At 56.5% G+C, this 15,187-nt stretch overlaps 1 protein-coding gene and 1 long non-coding RNA gene across 3 annotated transcripts in view; both read right to left on the bottom strand.

The window, feature by feature from the left end:
• Positions 1–12,071, bottom strand: part of LOC138813005 (phosphatidylserine synthase 2) — a 28,424-nt gene extending 16,353 nt beyond the window's left edge. Inside the window, exons 1-2 of one of the 2 annotated variants that reach the window (XM_070001269.1) lie at positions 11,869–12,071; positions 6,471–6,572 (exon numbers count right to left, since the gene is read on the bottom strand). In XM_070001269.1, the coding sequence (XP_069857370.1) occupies positions 6,471–6,572; positions 11,869–11,984 (218 nt within the window). In that variant the 5' untranslated portion in view covers positions 11,985–12,071. Of the gene's footprint in view, positions 1–6,470; positions 6,573–11,868 lie in introns of those variants that run through there. The other variant, XM_070001270.1, reaches the window with a different exon arrangement.
• On the bottom strand, positions 2,654–3,670 carry LOC138812981 (uncharacterized). The gene is made up of 3 exons (XR_011367673.1): positions 3,589–3,670; positions 3,034–3,102; positions 2,654–2,824 (listed from the first exon to the last, which is right to left on the bottom strand). It is a non-coding gene; the product is annotated as an uncharacterized lncRNA (long non-coding RNA).
• Positions 12,072–15,187: the final 3,116 nt, after the last annotated feature.

Genomic DNA, 15,187 nt, shown 5'->3' on the forward strand with positions numbered 1-15,187 from the left:
ATCCTAGCAACTCAGGAGGCTGAGAGCTGAGAACTGCGGTTCAAAGCCAGCCTGGGCAGAAACATTTGTGAGACTTTTACCTCCAATTAACCACCAAAAAGCTGGAAGCAGAGCTGTGGCTCAAGCGGTAGAGCACTAGTCTTGAACAGAAAAGCCTGGGAACAGCATCCAGGCCCTGAGTTTAAGCCCCAAGACCATCACCAAAAAAACCCTAAGCTTTACCAGTGATGACTAGGGTTCATTAAAGCCCTTGTACACTTCAGACCTAATGGCCGTCTGCTCTGATATGGGCCAAGCAGGTACTCTTGCTGGACCTGTGTTAAAGTAGATGCACACAGCAACCTGGCTTGTTTGCTGTTGAGCCACCTTTCCAATACCAACAGACTCCTGCAGCCGAGGATGGAAAGTTAAGTGCTTGCTTACCACCACCCCAAACACCTAAGATGCCGTGCGTGGGGTGGAGAAGCTGGCCAGAGACGAGCACCGGAGTGGGGGCCCAGGAAAGGGTCTTTGCCTCAGCAAAGTGCACAAGAAAGGCGCCGGCGCCAGCCCACAGGCTCTCGGACAAGTGCATGTGCCAGTGGCTGTTCACAGCAACACCGGCTCCCGCGGCGCGTGGCCCTGGCCAAGCGTCCCCGGCCCTCAACTTCACATGACATGGGGTCATGGCAAGTCTCCTCAGGGTGGCTAGCATGAAACTCCCAGGACCACAATGAAGAGTAGGGTTGGTCATTTGAGGCCAGAGAGCCACGCCTGGCCCAGCGACAGTCCCACCTCGGCAGGACAGTGGAAGCAACCCAGGAGAGAGTCTCTGGTCCAGCTGCCAGGACAGGACCGAAGCGGCATGAGGAAGGGGCTGGGGGTGGGGCGGCAGCTGGAAGAGGGAAGAGCAGGGGCGGGCCGCCAGAGGAGGAGACAGCCCTCGTCCGCTCTCCTGGGCCCCAGGGGCCTCGGCCAGACACAGCGCCCAGGGCTGGCGCAGCCCCGTGGCCTGAGGACTTGACTCGGACTAGACATCCCACACGCAGGACAATTTTACAGGCTAGCTTTTAAAAAGTAGTTTTATTGTTATTAAATGTTGTACAGAGGGGTTCATCCCTTCCTTCGCGGTCCCCCAGACCCCGCTCCTGTCCCGCCTCACAAGTACATAGGTCAGTTCCCACAGAGTGTACTCTGCAATAGAACTGATTCAGAAGCCCCCACTTTACGACCTCTAAAGAAAAAAACAAAGCAAAAATAAACACTACCACCACCACCACCACCACAAACCCAGGTCTCCATTTCCTGGAGTTGGTTTTGTTGCTGCTGCTGCTGCTGTTGTTGGCTGTGGGGCCTGAGCTCTGGGCCTGGGCACTGTCCCTCAGCTCTTCAGCTCAAGGCGAGCGCTCTACCACTTGAGCCACAGCACCACTTCCTGTTTTCTGGTGGTTTACTGAAGAGTCTCACGGACTTTCCTGCCAGGGCTGACTTTGAACTGCGATCCTCAGATCTCAGCCTCCAGAGTTGCTAGGCATGAGCCACCAGTACTTAGCTTTTTAAAACTTTTTATTTATTTTGTCAAATATTTATGAATAATTATTTTATACCTTGCATTTTGTTCCAGCAAACAAGTTCGTTGCTCAAACTATTCCAACTTTGACTACAGAGGGTTCTTGTGTAGTTCCTGGGTTGTTTTGGCATAAATCATTTTGTTTTTCTGAGTTTTTGAAATTCAGACACTATAGAATGGACTCAATCAGCTGTTTCTCCAAGGAGTCTGGCTCTCACTAGAGAACACTGGAAGCCATGTTCTCAGCACCGGATATACCCCTTGTCAAGGACCAGGAAGGTCAAGGCCCTCAGTGCACAGAAAACAGCATTCGTTTGCTGCCCTAACCTGTGTCTCTACATACACCACTACCTCATACCATGCACGTTTGAAATCCCAACACTGGGGAGACTGAGATAGGAGGATAAAAAAATTCCACACTTAGCTGGGCACTGGTGGCTCACGTCTGTAATCCTCGCTACTCAGGAGAGTGAGATTTGAGGATTATGGTTCCAAGTCAGCACAGGCAGAAAGTCCATCTTAACCTTCAATTAACCACCAAGAAGCCAGAAGTGGACCCGTGGCTTACGTGGTAAAATGCAAAACAAAAACAAAAACAAAAAAACCTCAGGGACGTGCCAGGTGCCAGTGGCTCACACCTATAATCCTAGCTACTTAGGAGGATGAGACCACAGTTCAAAGCCAGCCTGAGCAATCCAGTCTGTGAGACCCCTATCTCAATAAACTACCAGAGAAGTGGAAGTAGCACTCAAATGGTACAGTGCTAGCCTTGAGTTGAAGAGCTCAGGCCCAGAGTTCAAGCCCCATGACAGACCAAAAACAACAACAAAAAACTCAACGACAGTGCCCAGGCTGTGGGTTCAAGCCTTAGGACACACAGACAGACACAGTGACACACACATTGATATTCTCTCTCTCCCCCCCCCTTCTTTCCCTCCCTCCCTCCAGGCCAAACAGGGTTGAACAGAGAGACCTTGTCTTAAACAAAAGAAAATGAAATAATACAATTGCTCTGGCTGTGTGTGGGATGTTGATTTCAGGATCCTCTGAAGCTATAAAAACCCTTACTCAAGGTTCCTTATAATACAGTACTTGCTGCCTGGTGTCAAGTGGCTCATGACTGTAATTCTAGTTACTCAAGAGGCTTAGATCTTAGCTGGATGTCGGTGGCTCACACCTGTAATCCTGGGTACTGAGGAGTCTGAGATCTGAGGATCGCTGTTCAAAGCCAGCCTGGGCAGGAAAGTCTTCGAGACTCTTATCTCCAATAAACCACTAGAAAACGGGAAGTGGCACTGTGGCTCAAGTGGTAGAGCGCTCACCTTGAGCTGAAGAGCTGAGGGACGTGCCCATGCCCAGAGTTCAAGTCCCACGACTGACCGCCCCCCCCCCCCCAACCAAAAAAAAAAAGAAAAGAAAAAGAGGCTTAGATCTGAAGATTGTGGTTCAGAACCAGACCAGGCAGGAAAGCCTGTGAGACTTACCTGGAATCAATCAGTAAAGGCCTGGAAGTGGAGCGTAAGCCTTGAGAAGAAGCTTCGAGAACCCAGACACTGAATTCCAGCCCCATACCGAAATAAAAAATTAAAAAATCTAAAACAATGTATTTCAAAGAGTATCTATGTATTTGTGCTATGTATATAGTGCAGTTTATGATCACAACGTGTGAGGAGCTTCACTTTGCTCGCCATGAACCTGGGCTGGGTAGCACATCAGTGGTGCGTGTGTCGTCCACAAGGACACTACAGTTAGATGATGAGCCCTGAACACCACCAGGCACTGCGACAGCGCTCGGGGGAGGACGCCAGACACCAAGGCGGCCATGTGCGGGACCAGACCTCCAGCCGACTGCGGTGAGAAGCAACCAGTGAAAGCAACATTCCATTCCTCCACGTGGACACACAGTGGGCACACAGCATGTGCACCTGCCAAGCCAGTAGGCTAAAACTCTATTAGAAATACAGCAGACTGTCAAGAAAGCCAACGTGAGAAGAAATACACAAGTGGATAAGGTGGTAAGTGCCGGAAGTCGCTGCTACCTGGAAGACTAAGGCAGGATTGCTTGAGCCCAGGAGTTTGAGACCAGCCTAAGCAATACGGCAGGATAACTTCTCCAAAACTATCAGAACAGAACAGAACAAAACAAGTTGGGTACCAGGGACCGCACCTGTAAACCTACCTACTTGGGAGAATGAAATCAGGAAGAAACGTCTGTAAGAAAGACACTATGTCAACAGACGCCAGGCATGTTGATGCACACTTGCCATTCCAGCTACAAGAGGAAGCCTAAAATTGGCAGCTCACGGTCCAGGTACACACCGTACAGGAATGGACGCCCCATCCCAAAACTAACCAGTGCAAAAACGGCTGAAAGTTGGAACAATGGTAGAGAGCCTGCGGAGCAAGTATGAGGCCCCTGCGTTCAAATACTAGTATCACACACAAGGGGAAAAAATCCGTAGATCCATAAAATGAACAATGAAATACAAGCTAAAATTAAAAGCTTAGCAAAACCAAATTAATTTACCAAGCTTTTAACAATGTACGTTCTAATGAAACCTACTTCCTTGAGGGCATCAAAAACTCCACACAAGCCGGGCGCTGGTGGCTCACGCCTGTAATCCTAGCTACTCAGGAGGCTGAGATCTGAGGATCGCGGTTCAAAGCCAGCCCGGGCAGGAAAGACCGTGAGACTCCTATCTCCAATAAACCACCAGAAAACCGGAAGTGGCGCTGTAGCTCAAGTGGTAGAGCGCTAGCCTTGAGCTGAAGAGCTGAGGGACAACGCCCAGGCCCAGAGTTCAAGCCCCACGACCGATAAAAAAACAAAACAAAACAAAAAAAACAAAAAACTCCACACAACAAAAATCGGCCTGCTGAGTCCCCGGCTGTACCACTTGGCTGTGGCCCAGGAGGCCTGGTGACAGCTTCAGGGGAGATGCACCTTGGGCAATGGTGCCAGGCAGCAGAGCTGCGGGCAGTGCAGCGTGACCTGGAGAGGCTGGAGCGTCCCAGAAGGAATCAAGGCAGGTCCCGGGCCTCCCCCGCTGCTCTGTGCTCTTGAAGCAGGATGTCAAGGGTCCTCATGGTGGAGAGGCGGTTTCTAGTGTGTGGGGACAGCTCAGAAGTGCTCTAAGGACTGGAGGCAGTGGGTTATATTCGCAGGAGCTTCCACACCTCTTTTGTGAGTGCCGGTCCTGGGACATGAACTCAGGGCCTACCTGCTGTCCCTGAGCTTTTGTGCTCAAGGCTAGCACTCTATCCCTTGAGCCACAGCTCCATTTCCAGCTTTTGGGCAATTAATTGGAGAGTTTCACAGACTCTCCTGTCTGGGCCGGTTCAGAACCTTCATCCTCAGACCTCAGCCTCCTGGGATTCCTGGCAACTGGCTTGGCGCTGCCTGTTTTAAGCGTGGGGGTCTGTTCTTAGCCTCACTGGGCTGGGGCCACCTGTGTGGACAGGAGGGTTCATGTGGTGTGGGTCAGCTCTTCGGGGGAGGGGCAGACACGCTCTGCCTCGCCACAGCTCTTGCCCATGACATCACAACTATTCATCTTTGGCTAAAATGACTGCTCATGTAGACAGATGTTGTTTCTGGGGTGCTAGGGATGGAACCCAGGGCCTCTGGCTGCAATTCTAGTCCCAGGGAATGTCTTGAAGTATGGGCAAGTCCTGTCTCTGGGACTTCTTTTCTGCCATACGCAGCAGATGCTGCAGCCCCTCCATGCCAGGTGCCCACAGCTGAACCCACAGCTGGGACTTGCCTGTGGACAAATGCAGGTGCCTGCCCCCAGATTCACTGCCTCCCTCCACAACCAAGGAGCCAATGCTCCCGGGTGGCTCCACCGTGTCCTGCCCGGGGTGGGGGTGGGGGGCGCCAGGGGCTGCCTGAGGAGAGAGGGTCCGGCGGCCCTGCCTGTGCCCAGGGGGAGAACAGGGGCCAGCTGAGGAGAGAGGGGGCCAGGTGGTCCTACAGACGAGATCCAGAGGGCCAGCCCGGGTAGGGCCAGGTAGCAGGTAGGAGAAAGGCTGGTGGGCCTGGGAGCAAGCTGGCAGAAAACCCAGAGTACAGGCCCGGAAATAGACGGGAGCAGGGTTTGGGAGCTCTGTCAGCAACTCCTTACAGAAGACCTAACAGCGTCCAAAGACACAGACCCTTAAAAGGCCGAACACAGTTGCTCTTTTATAGAGGCTGCCACCTGCGTACCAAGCCAACCACACTAGTGGCAAGCCGCTTGGTGTGACCTGGTCACCTAAGCGGTACGGTGACACACACAGAGGCCAACCACACTCACAGGTGCACACACATTCACCAGCACCTTGTTTAATTCTGACCACAAGCATGAAGACCCTCATTTGTCAAACACAAAGTGCTGACGCAGAATGGCCATAACCAGAGGTTATGACAAGCCTAGCAGCTAACCAGGGCTGACCTGAGGCTTTTACAGACCCCTCGGTGGCTTCCCTGAACAGGAAGCAGCCTGGGCAGACACATAGGCCTGAGAACCATAGGAGGAAGGGGATAAAGTCTGTCAGGTGTAGAAAAATCAGGACAAAGGAGAATGTTCTGGTGTTGCTTGTCTGCACACATTCAGGACTGGCTGAAGATGGACAGGCCTGTGACTAGCCTGCTCTGGAGAATCCTGAGGTCAAATACTGCCTAGCCTCTCAAAGTGGTCAGTCTTGGTATTGATGACCTCATAGAACTGTGTCGGCTAGAAGACCCCCCCCCACACACACACACACTGCTGCAGCTCACTGTGGTCCCTGCAGTGTAAACTATGGCTCACTCAGAGATGACGACGCACCCCCGGGGCTGCTGACTAGGACCCGGGCGCCTCAGAATACAGAAGGGGGGCTGAGCGCTCAGCTGTGAACAAGGACGGGAGGGCGCCACTCTCTCCACACCAGGCACAGTTACCTCTTGGTATTGTAGGCTGTGTCCTGAGGTGTTTCTTCCAGGAGAGTCACATAGCCCAGTGCACAGGTGAGGATGAACAGCACAGTTAAGGTGTGAGCTCGCCTGAATCCAAAAACACATAGGAATAACATCACCAACTACTCACATGAAACACAACACACTAACCACTCTGCAAGGGAGAATGTGACCTTTACTTCCCAGCTGACTGACTCTACCTGTGGATGCTAGAAGGTTCTTCAAATGTTGGCCCCACAGCATAGGCAGACATGGCCATGTTACTAACGTAAGGTAAAATTAAAACCCGGAAGCCTTTTCCCCATACCTTAAAATAAACATATATGTATATACTAATGAAAAATAGAAAAATGAAGCCTGCTGACATTATTTTAAGAAAGGTGGTACAGGCAGCAATACGTACAATTATTGTGTGCTAATAAAATCTTTTAAATCAGGTGCTGGTGGTTCAGGCCTATAATCCTAGCTACTCAGGAGGCTGAGATTGTGGTTCAAAGCTAGCCTGGGCAGAAATGTCCCTGTGGGATTTCCCCCCCCCCCCCCGCACCCCTCCCCCTTCCCCGTCTCATTCCTGGGGCTTGAACTCATGGCCTGAGCACTTGAGCTACAGCGACAGTCCTGACTTTTTGTGTATGTGTACTGAGGAATTGAATACAAGGCTTCATGCATGCTAGGCAAGCACTCTACCACACTCCCAGCCCCCTGAGAGACTCAAAAGCCAGAAGTGGAGCTGTTGGCTCAAAGTGGTAGATGTCTAGCCTTGAACCAAAGAGCTCAGGGGAAAAAAAAAATCTTAAAAAAAAAAATAAAATAATGGCTTGCTGGGCACTGGTGGCTCACGCCCGTAATCCTAGCTACTCAGGAGGTTGAGATCTGAGGATCACCGTTCAAAGCCAGCCTGGGCAGAAAAGCCCGTGAGACTCAGATCTTCAATAAACCACCAAAAACCTGCAAGTGGCGCTGTGGCTCAAGTGGTAGAGCGCTCACCTTGAGCTGAAGAGCTGACAGACAGTGCCCAGGCCCAGAGTTCAAGCCCCACAACCGACCAAAAAAAAAAAAAAAGCTTCAGCCCACTGGTTGTGTGGGTGGGTGGGTGAGGGTGAGGGGGGGCTTGAACTCAGGGCCAGGGTGTTGTCCTTGATCTTTTTTGCTCAAGACTAGCATTCTACCACTTTAAGACACAACTTTACTTCCATTTTTTGGTGGTTAACTGGAGGTAATAGTCCCATGAACTTTTCTGCATGGGCTGGCTTTGAACTGTGATCCTCAGATCTCAGCCTCCAGAGTAGCTAGGATTACAGGCGTGAGCCACAGCACCCACCTTGTCTTCTTTACTTTTCACTAACACAATAACCCTCCTGTAGTTTAATTAGTTTGTCTGATAAGGGCAGCCTAGATCCTTATCCACCTTGGTGGGGGTGTTACCTTTTCTTTCTCCTAAAAACACAAAGATCACCTGAAAAGTGAGTAACTCTTTGCCCTTGAGGTAATTGTTCACACTGTCATTCTGGCAGTAAGTGACTGCCGGGTCCTCTTCTCCCTGGAGAGGCCAAGGCAGGAGAGACTGAGCTCTGTCCTGTCCAGGGCAGGAAGGAGGACACAGGGCTGGAGACATGGAGGAAGGGTTTAACAGATTCAAAGTAGAGCAGACTCCAGAACTGCTGCCCCGCCTCACTGCTTCTTGCTGAGCACACAGCACATGTGTCCACACAAGTAACAAGACTCGGGAGCCAGGTGGCCTTGCTCTCTCGGGAAGCCACATCTGGGTAAGGGCACCTCCTTGCTCCTCCCAGATGTGGAAAGATATGGAGGTCTGTTTGGGGGGTCAGGCAGAGAGCTGCTTTATATAAATTTTAGGACTTTAGTTACTCTGCAAGGGGGTGGGTGAAGACAGCTGGCCCCTTGCCAGGAGTGGAAAATACCCGGTTGTCATGCCTCCAGAGAAAACCATGATCGTCATGCTGAGTGGGAAGCAAAGCAGGACTGCCAAGACCAATCAGCAAACACACAGGGATCACCAAGGAAGGGCCAGAGCCTGCCCAGGCTGTGGCACTGACCCTCCAGCCTGCTGACCCAAGACCAAAAGGCATCCCACTGGCTGGTCACGCTTCCCACACCTGGGCAAAGCTGGGAAAGCCCTAAGCCACACTGAGAGAGCCATCTTCCAGAGAAACCTGGGCCCTCTACAATGACATAATCTTAGATCCCATTAAACAGCTACTTAGGAAGCTGTGGTAACAGCAAAACCCAGTCACTAAGAAGGCATGCCGGTGGCTCACGCCTGTGAGCCTAGTGTCTCAGGAGGCTGAGATCTGAGGATTGTGGTTCAAAGCCAGCTCGGGCTGAAAAGTCCCTGTGAGACTCTTATTTCCAATTAACCACCAGAAAACCAGAAGAGCTGTGGCTCAAAGTGGTAGAGAACACCACTATCCTTGAGAAAAAAAGCTCAGGGAGAGTGCCCAGGCTCCATGAGTTTAAGCCCCATGACCAAGAACAACAACAAAAAGGGCTCCCTGGGCTGAGCACTGGTGCCTTACACCCAGAATCCTAGCTGCTCAGGAGGCTGAGACCTGTAGAATTGAGGTTCAAAGCCAGCCAGAGCAGCAAAGTCTGAGCAAAAGCCTCCATCTCCAATTAATCAGCAAAATGCTGGACTGGAGTAAGAAAGCCAAGTGAGAGCAAGACCCTGAGTTCAAACCCCAGTGCATGCATACAAAGCAAGCTCTGTAGGTGGCAGCTGGTTAGGAGGAGTGGGATCTACTTTCTCTACTTTCTCTTGGGAAGTAGTTTGCAACATTCTTCCAGACAGACACATGCATTGATACCGCTCAGCATAGTATTTTGGTTCTAAACGACTCCCCACCCACCCACCCCCCACCCGCCCGCATAGTCCCCACTGGACTTCAGACCCAGACCTTAGACCTCCCTATGGCTAACCAAAACCTCCATGTAACCCAGAGAAGCCATGTGTCTTTGAAAATGGAAAATCTAAAAATAGACATTGTTCATGCAAAATTCTTTTGGTGGCCTTGGACCCTCAGGTCATTTAAAAAAAATTTTTTTTTTTTGGTTGATCATGGAGCTTGACCTCGGCCTGGGCGGTCCCTGAGCTCTTCAGCTCAGGGTGAGCTAACACTTGAGCCACAGCGCCACAGACTTTCCTGCCAGGGCTGGCTTTGAGCCTCGATCCTGAGCTCAGCCTTCTGAATAGCTAGGATTACAGGAGTGAGCCACCAACAGCCAGCTTCAAAAATTTTAGATTACATCTTCACATTTTTTAGGTAATATTTTCATGTCACCCTTTACCTGTGTTAACTTTTTGTGACACTATCCAAATTCTGTAAGACACAAAATAAGAGTACTGTTACTGTTTAGCTTTTTTGAGACTAGGTCTTACTATGTGGCCTGGGTTGGCCTTAAACTCCCTGTCCTTCTGCCTCAGCTTCTTGAATGCTGAGATTACAGGTGTGTACCACCTTGTCTGGTTTAAAAAAAAAAGGTCAGTGAGAGATAGTTCAGAAGCACGGTGGCACACGATTCAGCAAGGAGCATCAGTAATGCTCACTGGGTAGGCATCTGGTAAACTCCAGAAAGAAATGCGAAAGACTTCCCCTCCCCACCCCAGCTGCATGTGCTCCTCTGCGTAAGCAGGGGTGGGGCGGCCAGCCCCACAGTCTCTCCTGACTCCAGTCTCTCAAGCTCTCCTAGGGGAGAGTCCCGAGACCTCTGGTCTACACTTCCACAGACCAGCCTTAACCACGTCCGGGGAGGGCTATGCTCCCAACTTCTGGGTCTGCACATCTGTCACTCTTCTGGCCCAGTCCTCAGATCCCAGGATGGTGCCTGAGTCTGAGCTCTCCTTTAGATCCGAGTCCCAGCCCCGCCCCCACGGGTAGCAAGAGCGCCTCGCCGAGTAAACGAGGGTGGAAAAGGGAGGTGATCCGGCCTCTCCTTCCAGAACTGTCTCCAAGGAGTCACCTGCTCGGTTGTGGGAGGCTGGCGTCCTCCAGCTGCCTGAGGGGCCGGGAGTGGTTCTGGATGGAGAGGCCTGAGATCCCCAGGGGTCAGAGAAGGCCAGATGCCAGCTCTGAGGCCGGGCTCACACTGACGGAAGGCTGCGCACCCTCCGGAAGCTGTCCGCACCCCAGGGGAGCACTGACCTGAGGGTCCACCCGGGGGCTCCCCTGCGTGCCCCGCGGAGCCGTCCCCCCTGCTCGCGAGGCGCCGCTCACAGCGCTACCTGCGTGGCGGCCCGTCCTCCTCCCTCCGATGGCATGGGTGTCCCGTCCGCGCACAGGCGCCCGCGTCCCGGTGCTCTCCCCCAGGGCGCCTTCTGGCTTCGGGATCACGCGGGAGGAAAGGTGCGGGGCTAGCCAAGGTCACGCAGGCCGCCGGGCAGGGTCTGCCCGGAGCGGGCTCCGAGCGCTGCCGGGCCGCGGGGCCGCGGGGAGGCGCGGGTGGCCAGCCCGGGAGGCGCGGGCGGAGGAGCGGGTGGTCGGTCCGAACAGCGCCGGCCGCTGACCTCGGGGCTCGGGGGCCTGGCCGGGCTGGCCGACGCGGGGTACCCCGGCCCCCGCCCGACTGCGGCGCGCCCCGCACGCCCCCGACCCCGGGCAGGTCCCCGACCCCGGCTTCCCGACCCCGGGCGCAGGTCCCCGACCCCGGCCTCCTGACCCCCGGCCTCCCGACCCCCGGCCTCCCGACCCCGGGCGCAGGTCCCCGACCCCGGCCTCCTGACCCCCGGCCTCCCGACCCCGGGCGCAGGTCCCCGACCCCGGCCGCCTGACCCCCGGCCTCCCGACCCCCGGCCTCCCGACCCCGGCCGCCCGACCCCCGGCCGCCCGACCCCGGCCCCCGACCCCCGGCCGCCCGACCCCGGCCGCCCGACCCCGGCCCTCGACCCCGGCCCCCGACCCCCGGCCGCCCGACCCCGGCCCTCGACCCCGGCCCCCGACCCCGGCCCCCGACCCCGGCCCCCGACCCCGGCCCCCGACCCCCGGCCGCCCGACCCCGGCCGCCCGACCCCGGCCCCCGACCCCCGGCCTCCCGACCCCGGGCGCAGGTCCCCGACCCCGGCCTCCTGACCCCCGGCCTCCCGACCCCCGGCCGCCCGACCCCGGGCGCAGGTCCCCGACCCCGGCCCTCGACCCCGGCCCCCGACCCCGGCCCTCGACCCCGGCCCTCGACCCCCGGCCGCCCGACCCCGGCCGCCCGACCCCGGACCTCGACCCCCGGCCGCCCGACCCCGGCCGCCCGACCCCCGGCCGCCCGACCCCGGGCGCAGGTCCCCGACCCCGGCCGCCCGACCCCGGCCGCCCGACCCCGGGCGCAGGTCCCCGACCCCGGCCGCCCGCCGCGCCCCGCCCGCCGGCTCCCGCCTCACCAGAAGAAGGTGTTGGTGCCGTCGTCGTAGACCTCGGACTCGGTGCTGCGGCGGCCCTCCAGGAGCGGGGACTCGGGCCGCGAGGCCGCGGCGGCCCGGCGCTCGGCCCTCCACATGGCGCCCGGCCCGCACAGCCGCCCAGGCCGCGGGTGGCGGGCGGGGGTCCCGGCGCCGCCCGGCGGGGTCTCCGCGGAGCGGGGCGGGGCCGTGGGGCATTGTGGGACACGTAGTGCGCGCCGGGGCCGCGGGGCATGCCGGGAGTGCGAGGGGCGGGGCCCGCCGGACGGACGCCGCCGGGTTGCTAGGAGACCGGAGCCGGCGCGCGCACGTCCCGCAGGCCCGCGGAGGCGGGCTGTCGGCCGGGGAGAGCCGGGCGGGCGGGGCGAGGGGGCCGCGGGGAGGAAGCTAACGGCAGAACCGTGAGGAGGCGCCGGGGCGGGCGCCCGAGCCTCACGCCTGCCTGCCGTCCTAGCTACGCAGGGCGGAGGGCTGGGGCCCGCGGTTCACAGCCAGCCCCGCCGGAGAGGCCGTGACTCCGATCTCCGGAGAACCACCAGAAAGCCGGAAGTGGCGCTGCGGCTCCAGGGTGGAGCGCTGGCTCGGAGGGGGACGGCCGGGAGACGCGCACGCGCACGCACGCACGCACGCGCGCGCACTCACAAAGCCAGAAGTAGAGCCGCGGCTCGAGTAGAGTGCTGACCTTGAGCAAAACAGCTCCGGGAGCCGGGCGCTGGTGGCTCACGCCTGTAATCCTAGCTACTCAGGAGGCTGAGACCTGAGGATCGCGGTTCAAAGCCAGCCCGGGCAGGAGAGACCGTGAGACTCCTATCTCCAATAAACCACCGGCGCTGTAGCTCAAGTGGAGAGCTCTCGCCTTGAGCTGGAGAGCTGAGGGACAGCGCCCAGGCCCAGAGTTCAAGCCCCACGACCGACAAAAAAAAAAAAACAGCTCCGGGGCCGGACCCAGGCCGAGGCGGACCCAGGCCGAGGCGGACCCAGGCCGGGCCTGACCCAGGCCGAGGCGGACCCAGGCCGAGGCGGACCCAGGCCGGGCCGGACCCAGGCCGAGGCGGACCCAGGCCGAGCCCGGGCCCAGGCCGAGGCGGACCCAGGCCGAGGCGGACCCAGGCCGAGCCCGGGCCCCCGCGCCCGCCTCCCGCCCGCCCTCGAGACCAAGTGGGGCTGTGGGCTCCCACCCTAGACCTTAGAGGCGGTTCCTTCTCAACAGGTGCTGCTTTAGCCTCTAGAACACAGTACTTCACTGTGGGTGTGGAAGGGGCCGTGCCCCAAGACGCGGGAGGCAAAGGTGAATTAACACGCACGGTGCCCTCTGCTCCCTCGCTCCCGGCTCTCACCTCCTCCCAGGACTTGTATTTTTCACTTTCATCCCTGTCCAGTCAAAGAGGAACTTTTTTTGGGGGGGGGGGTCGGTCACGGGGCCTGGGCGCTGACCCTCAGCTCTTCAGCTCAGGGCGAGCGCTCTAGGCTTCAGCCACAGCGCCACTTCCGGTTTTCTAGTGGTTTTTATTGGAGGTAAGAGTCTCACGGGGGGCTGGGAAGGTGGCTCAGAGCGCTTGCCTTGCATGCATGAGGCCCTGGGTTCGATTCCTCAGCACCACATAAGCAAAAAGAAAAAAGCCTTCCGGAAGTGGCGCTGTGGCTCAAGTGGTAAAGCGCTAGCAGGACAGCGCCCAGACCCAGAGTTCAGGCCCCACGACCGCCCCCCCCCCCCCAAAAAAAAAGTCTCGCGGACTTTCCTGTCTGGGCTGGCTTTGAACCTCGATCTTCAGATCTCAGCCTCCTGAGTAGCTAGGATGACAGGCGTGAGCCACCAGCATCCAGCTCAAAGAGGAACTTTTGAAGACAGAGTCCAGATAAAGAGCTTTGAAACAGCAGTAGTGCAAGAACTAATGACTAGTGTATTGGAAGTGGTTCTCAGATAATTTCACAGGGAAGGGGCATGCACATATTTCAGGAATGCACACAGGTCAGTAGGCCTTTATTGCCTGCATTTGGAAGATCTTTTGATAATGATTCCATTTTGGGGCTAATGTTCACATATATTTGTAAATACCAAAAGCCACTTCTATTCTGAATACGTGAAGAGGTGAATTGTTTGGTGTATGAGTTCTATCTCAATAACACTATTATTCTGGCCATGATTTCAGCTTGCCTGTGTCACAGCATGAGTGAAGAGGAAATACAAAGGAAATTTAAAATGGATGAAACTGTAAGGTCCCTGAGAAAAATACTAAGCTTCCCAACTCTTGGTGGGGGTGGAGTGTTGGGCCCTGTAGACCAGACCTCTAAGGCTAGGAAATTCTCACAGGCAATCTCAGTAAGTACTCAAACCCGACCTGCTAATGTTGGGGTTCTCACCCTACCCACAACTCACTTTCAGTCTAGTCAAAGCATAATATACTTAAACTGTTTTTGCTGCCACACATTAAGCAAAGCAGGAAAAAAGCTTTGCATCCCTTTGCTCTAAGCTATTCTCTCACACTTTGATGACCTTCAGGTCCAGAAAAAACAGGACTGATCTATAACATCCATGTGACAAAGGACTGAAACTATCTGTAAGGTTGGCCAAAAGGAGACAGCCCCCTGGTTCAGGCAGAAAAGAATTTATGAGGGGGGAGGGGGAGCAAACTGCTGGCCTGCTCCAGAGCAGGCGTGCAGAGGAGAGGAGAGAAGAGGAAAAGGTGGGTGAGAGGGAAAAGGCTTTGCAGGAGCGGCACCCCATGTGGGGCCGATGATGACGGTCGGACTGCACCCCAAAGCACAGGGCGCCTCTCCCGAGAACCAACTTCCTCCTAATCAGTGAGGGACTGGAGAACCAGAGCTGAGATCAGAGCTGACACAGGACCACGCTCTCAACACCCCTTGTCCCGGATTCCGCTCCCGAGTGACAACTTGTCCAGTAGCAAACTTTCTCTGCCATCACTTCACCACACGCGGCCTCTGGCCTGGACTCCCAAGGAGAGAGGAAAGGCTAGGTCCCCGGAAGCCTCCCGTCCTTGTGGGGGTGGACAGCAGGTAGCCCTGCCAGAGATCCCTGTGCCGGCCAGGTACCTGACAGTCAGGGAAGGCCCCAGCCCCCCGGCCCAGTCCCCCGACCTCCCCCCGGGCCCTGTCCCCCAGTCCCCCGGCCCAGTCCCCCAACAACCCCCTGGCCCAGTCCCCAACAACCCCCTGGCCCAGTCCCCAACAACCCCCTGGCCCTGTCCCCAACCCCCTGGCCCAGTCCCCCGACCTCCCCCCTGGCCCTGTCCCCAGCCCCCTGGCCCAGTCCCCCGACCTCCCCCCCGGCCCTGTCCCC

Source organism: Dipodomys merriami, unplaced genomic scaffold (genome assembly GCF_024711535.1).
Source record: "Dipodomys merriami isolate MVZ:Mamm:240054 unplaced genomic scaffold, mDipMer1.0.p SCAF_574, whole genome shotgun sequence".
Classification (NCBI taxonomy): Eukaryota; Metazoa; Chordata; class Mammalia; order Rodentia; family Heteromyidae; genus Dipodomys; species Dipodomys merriami.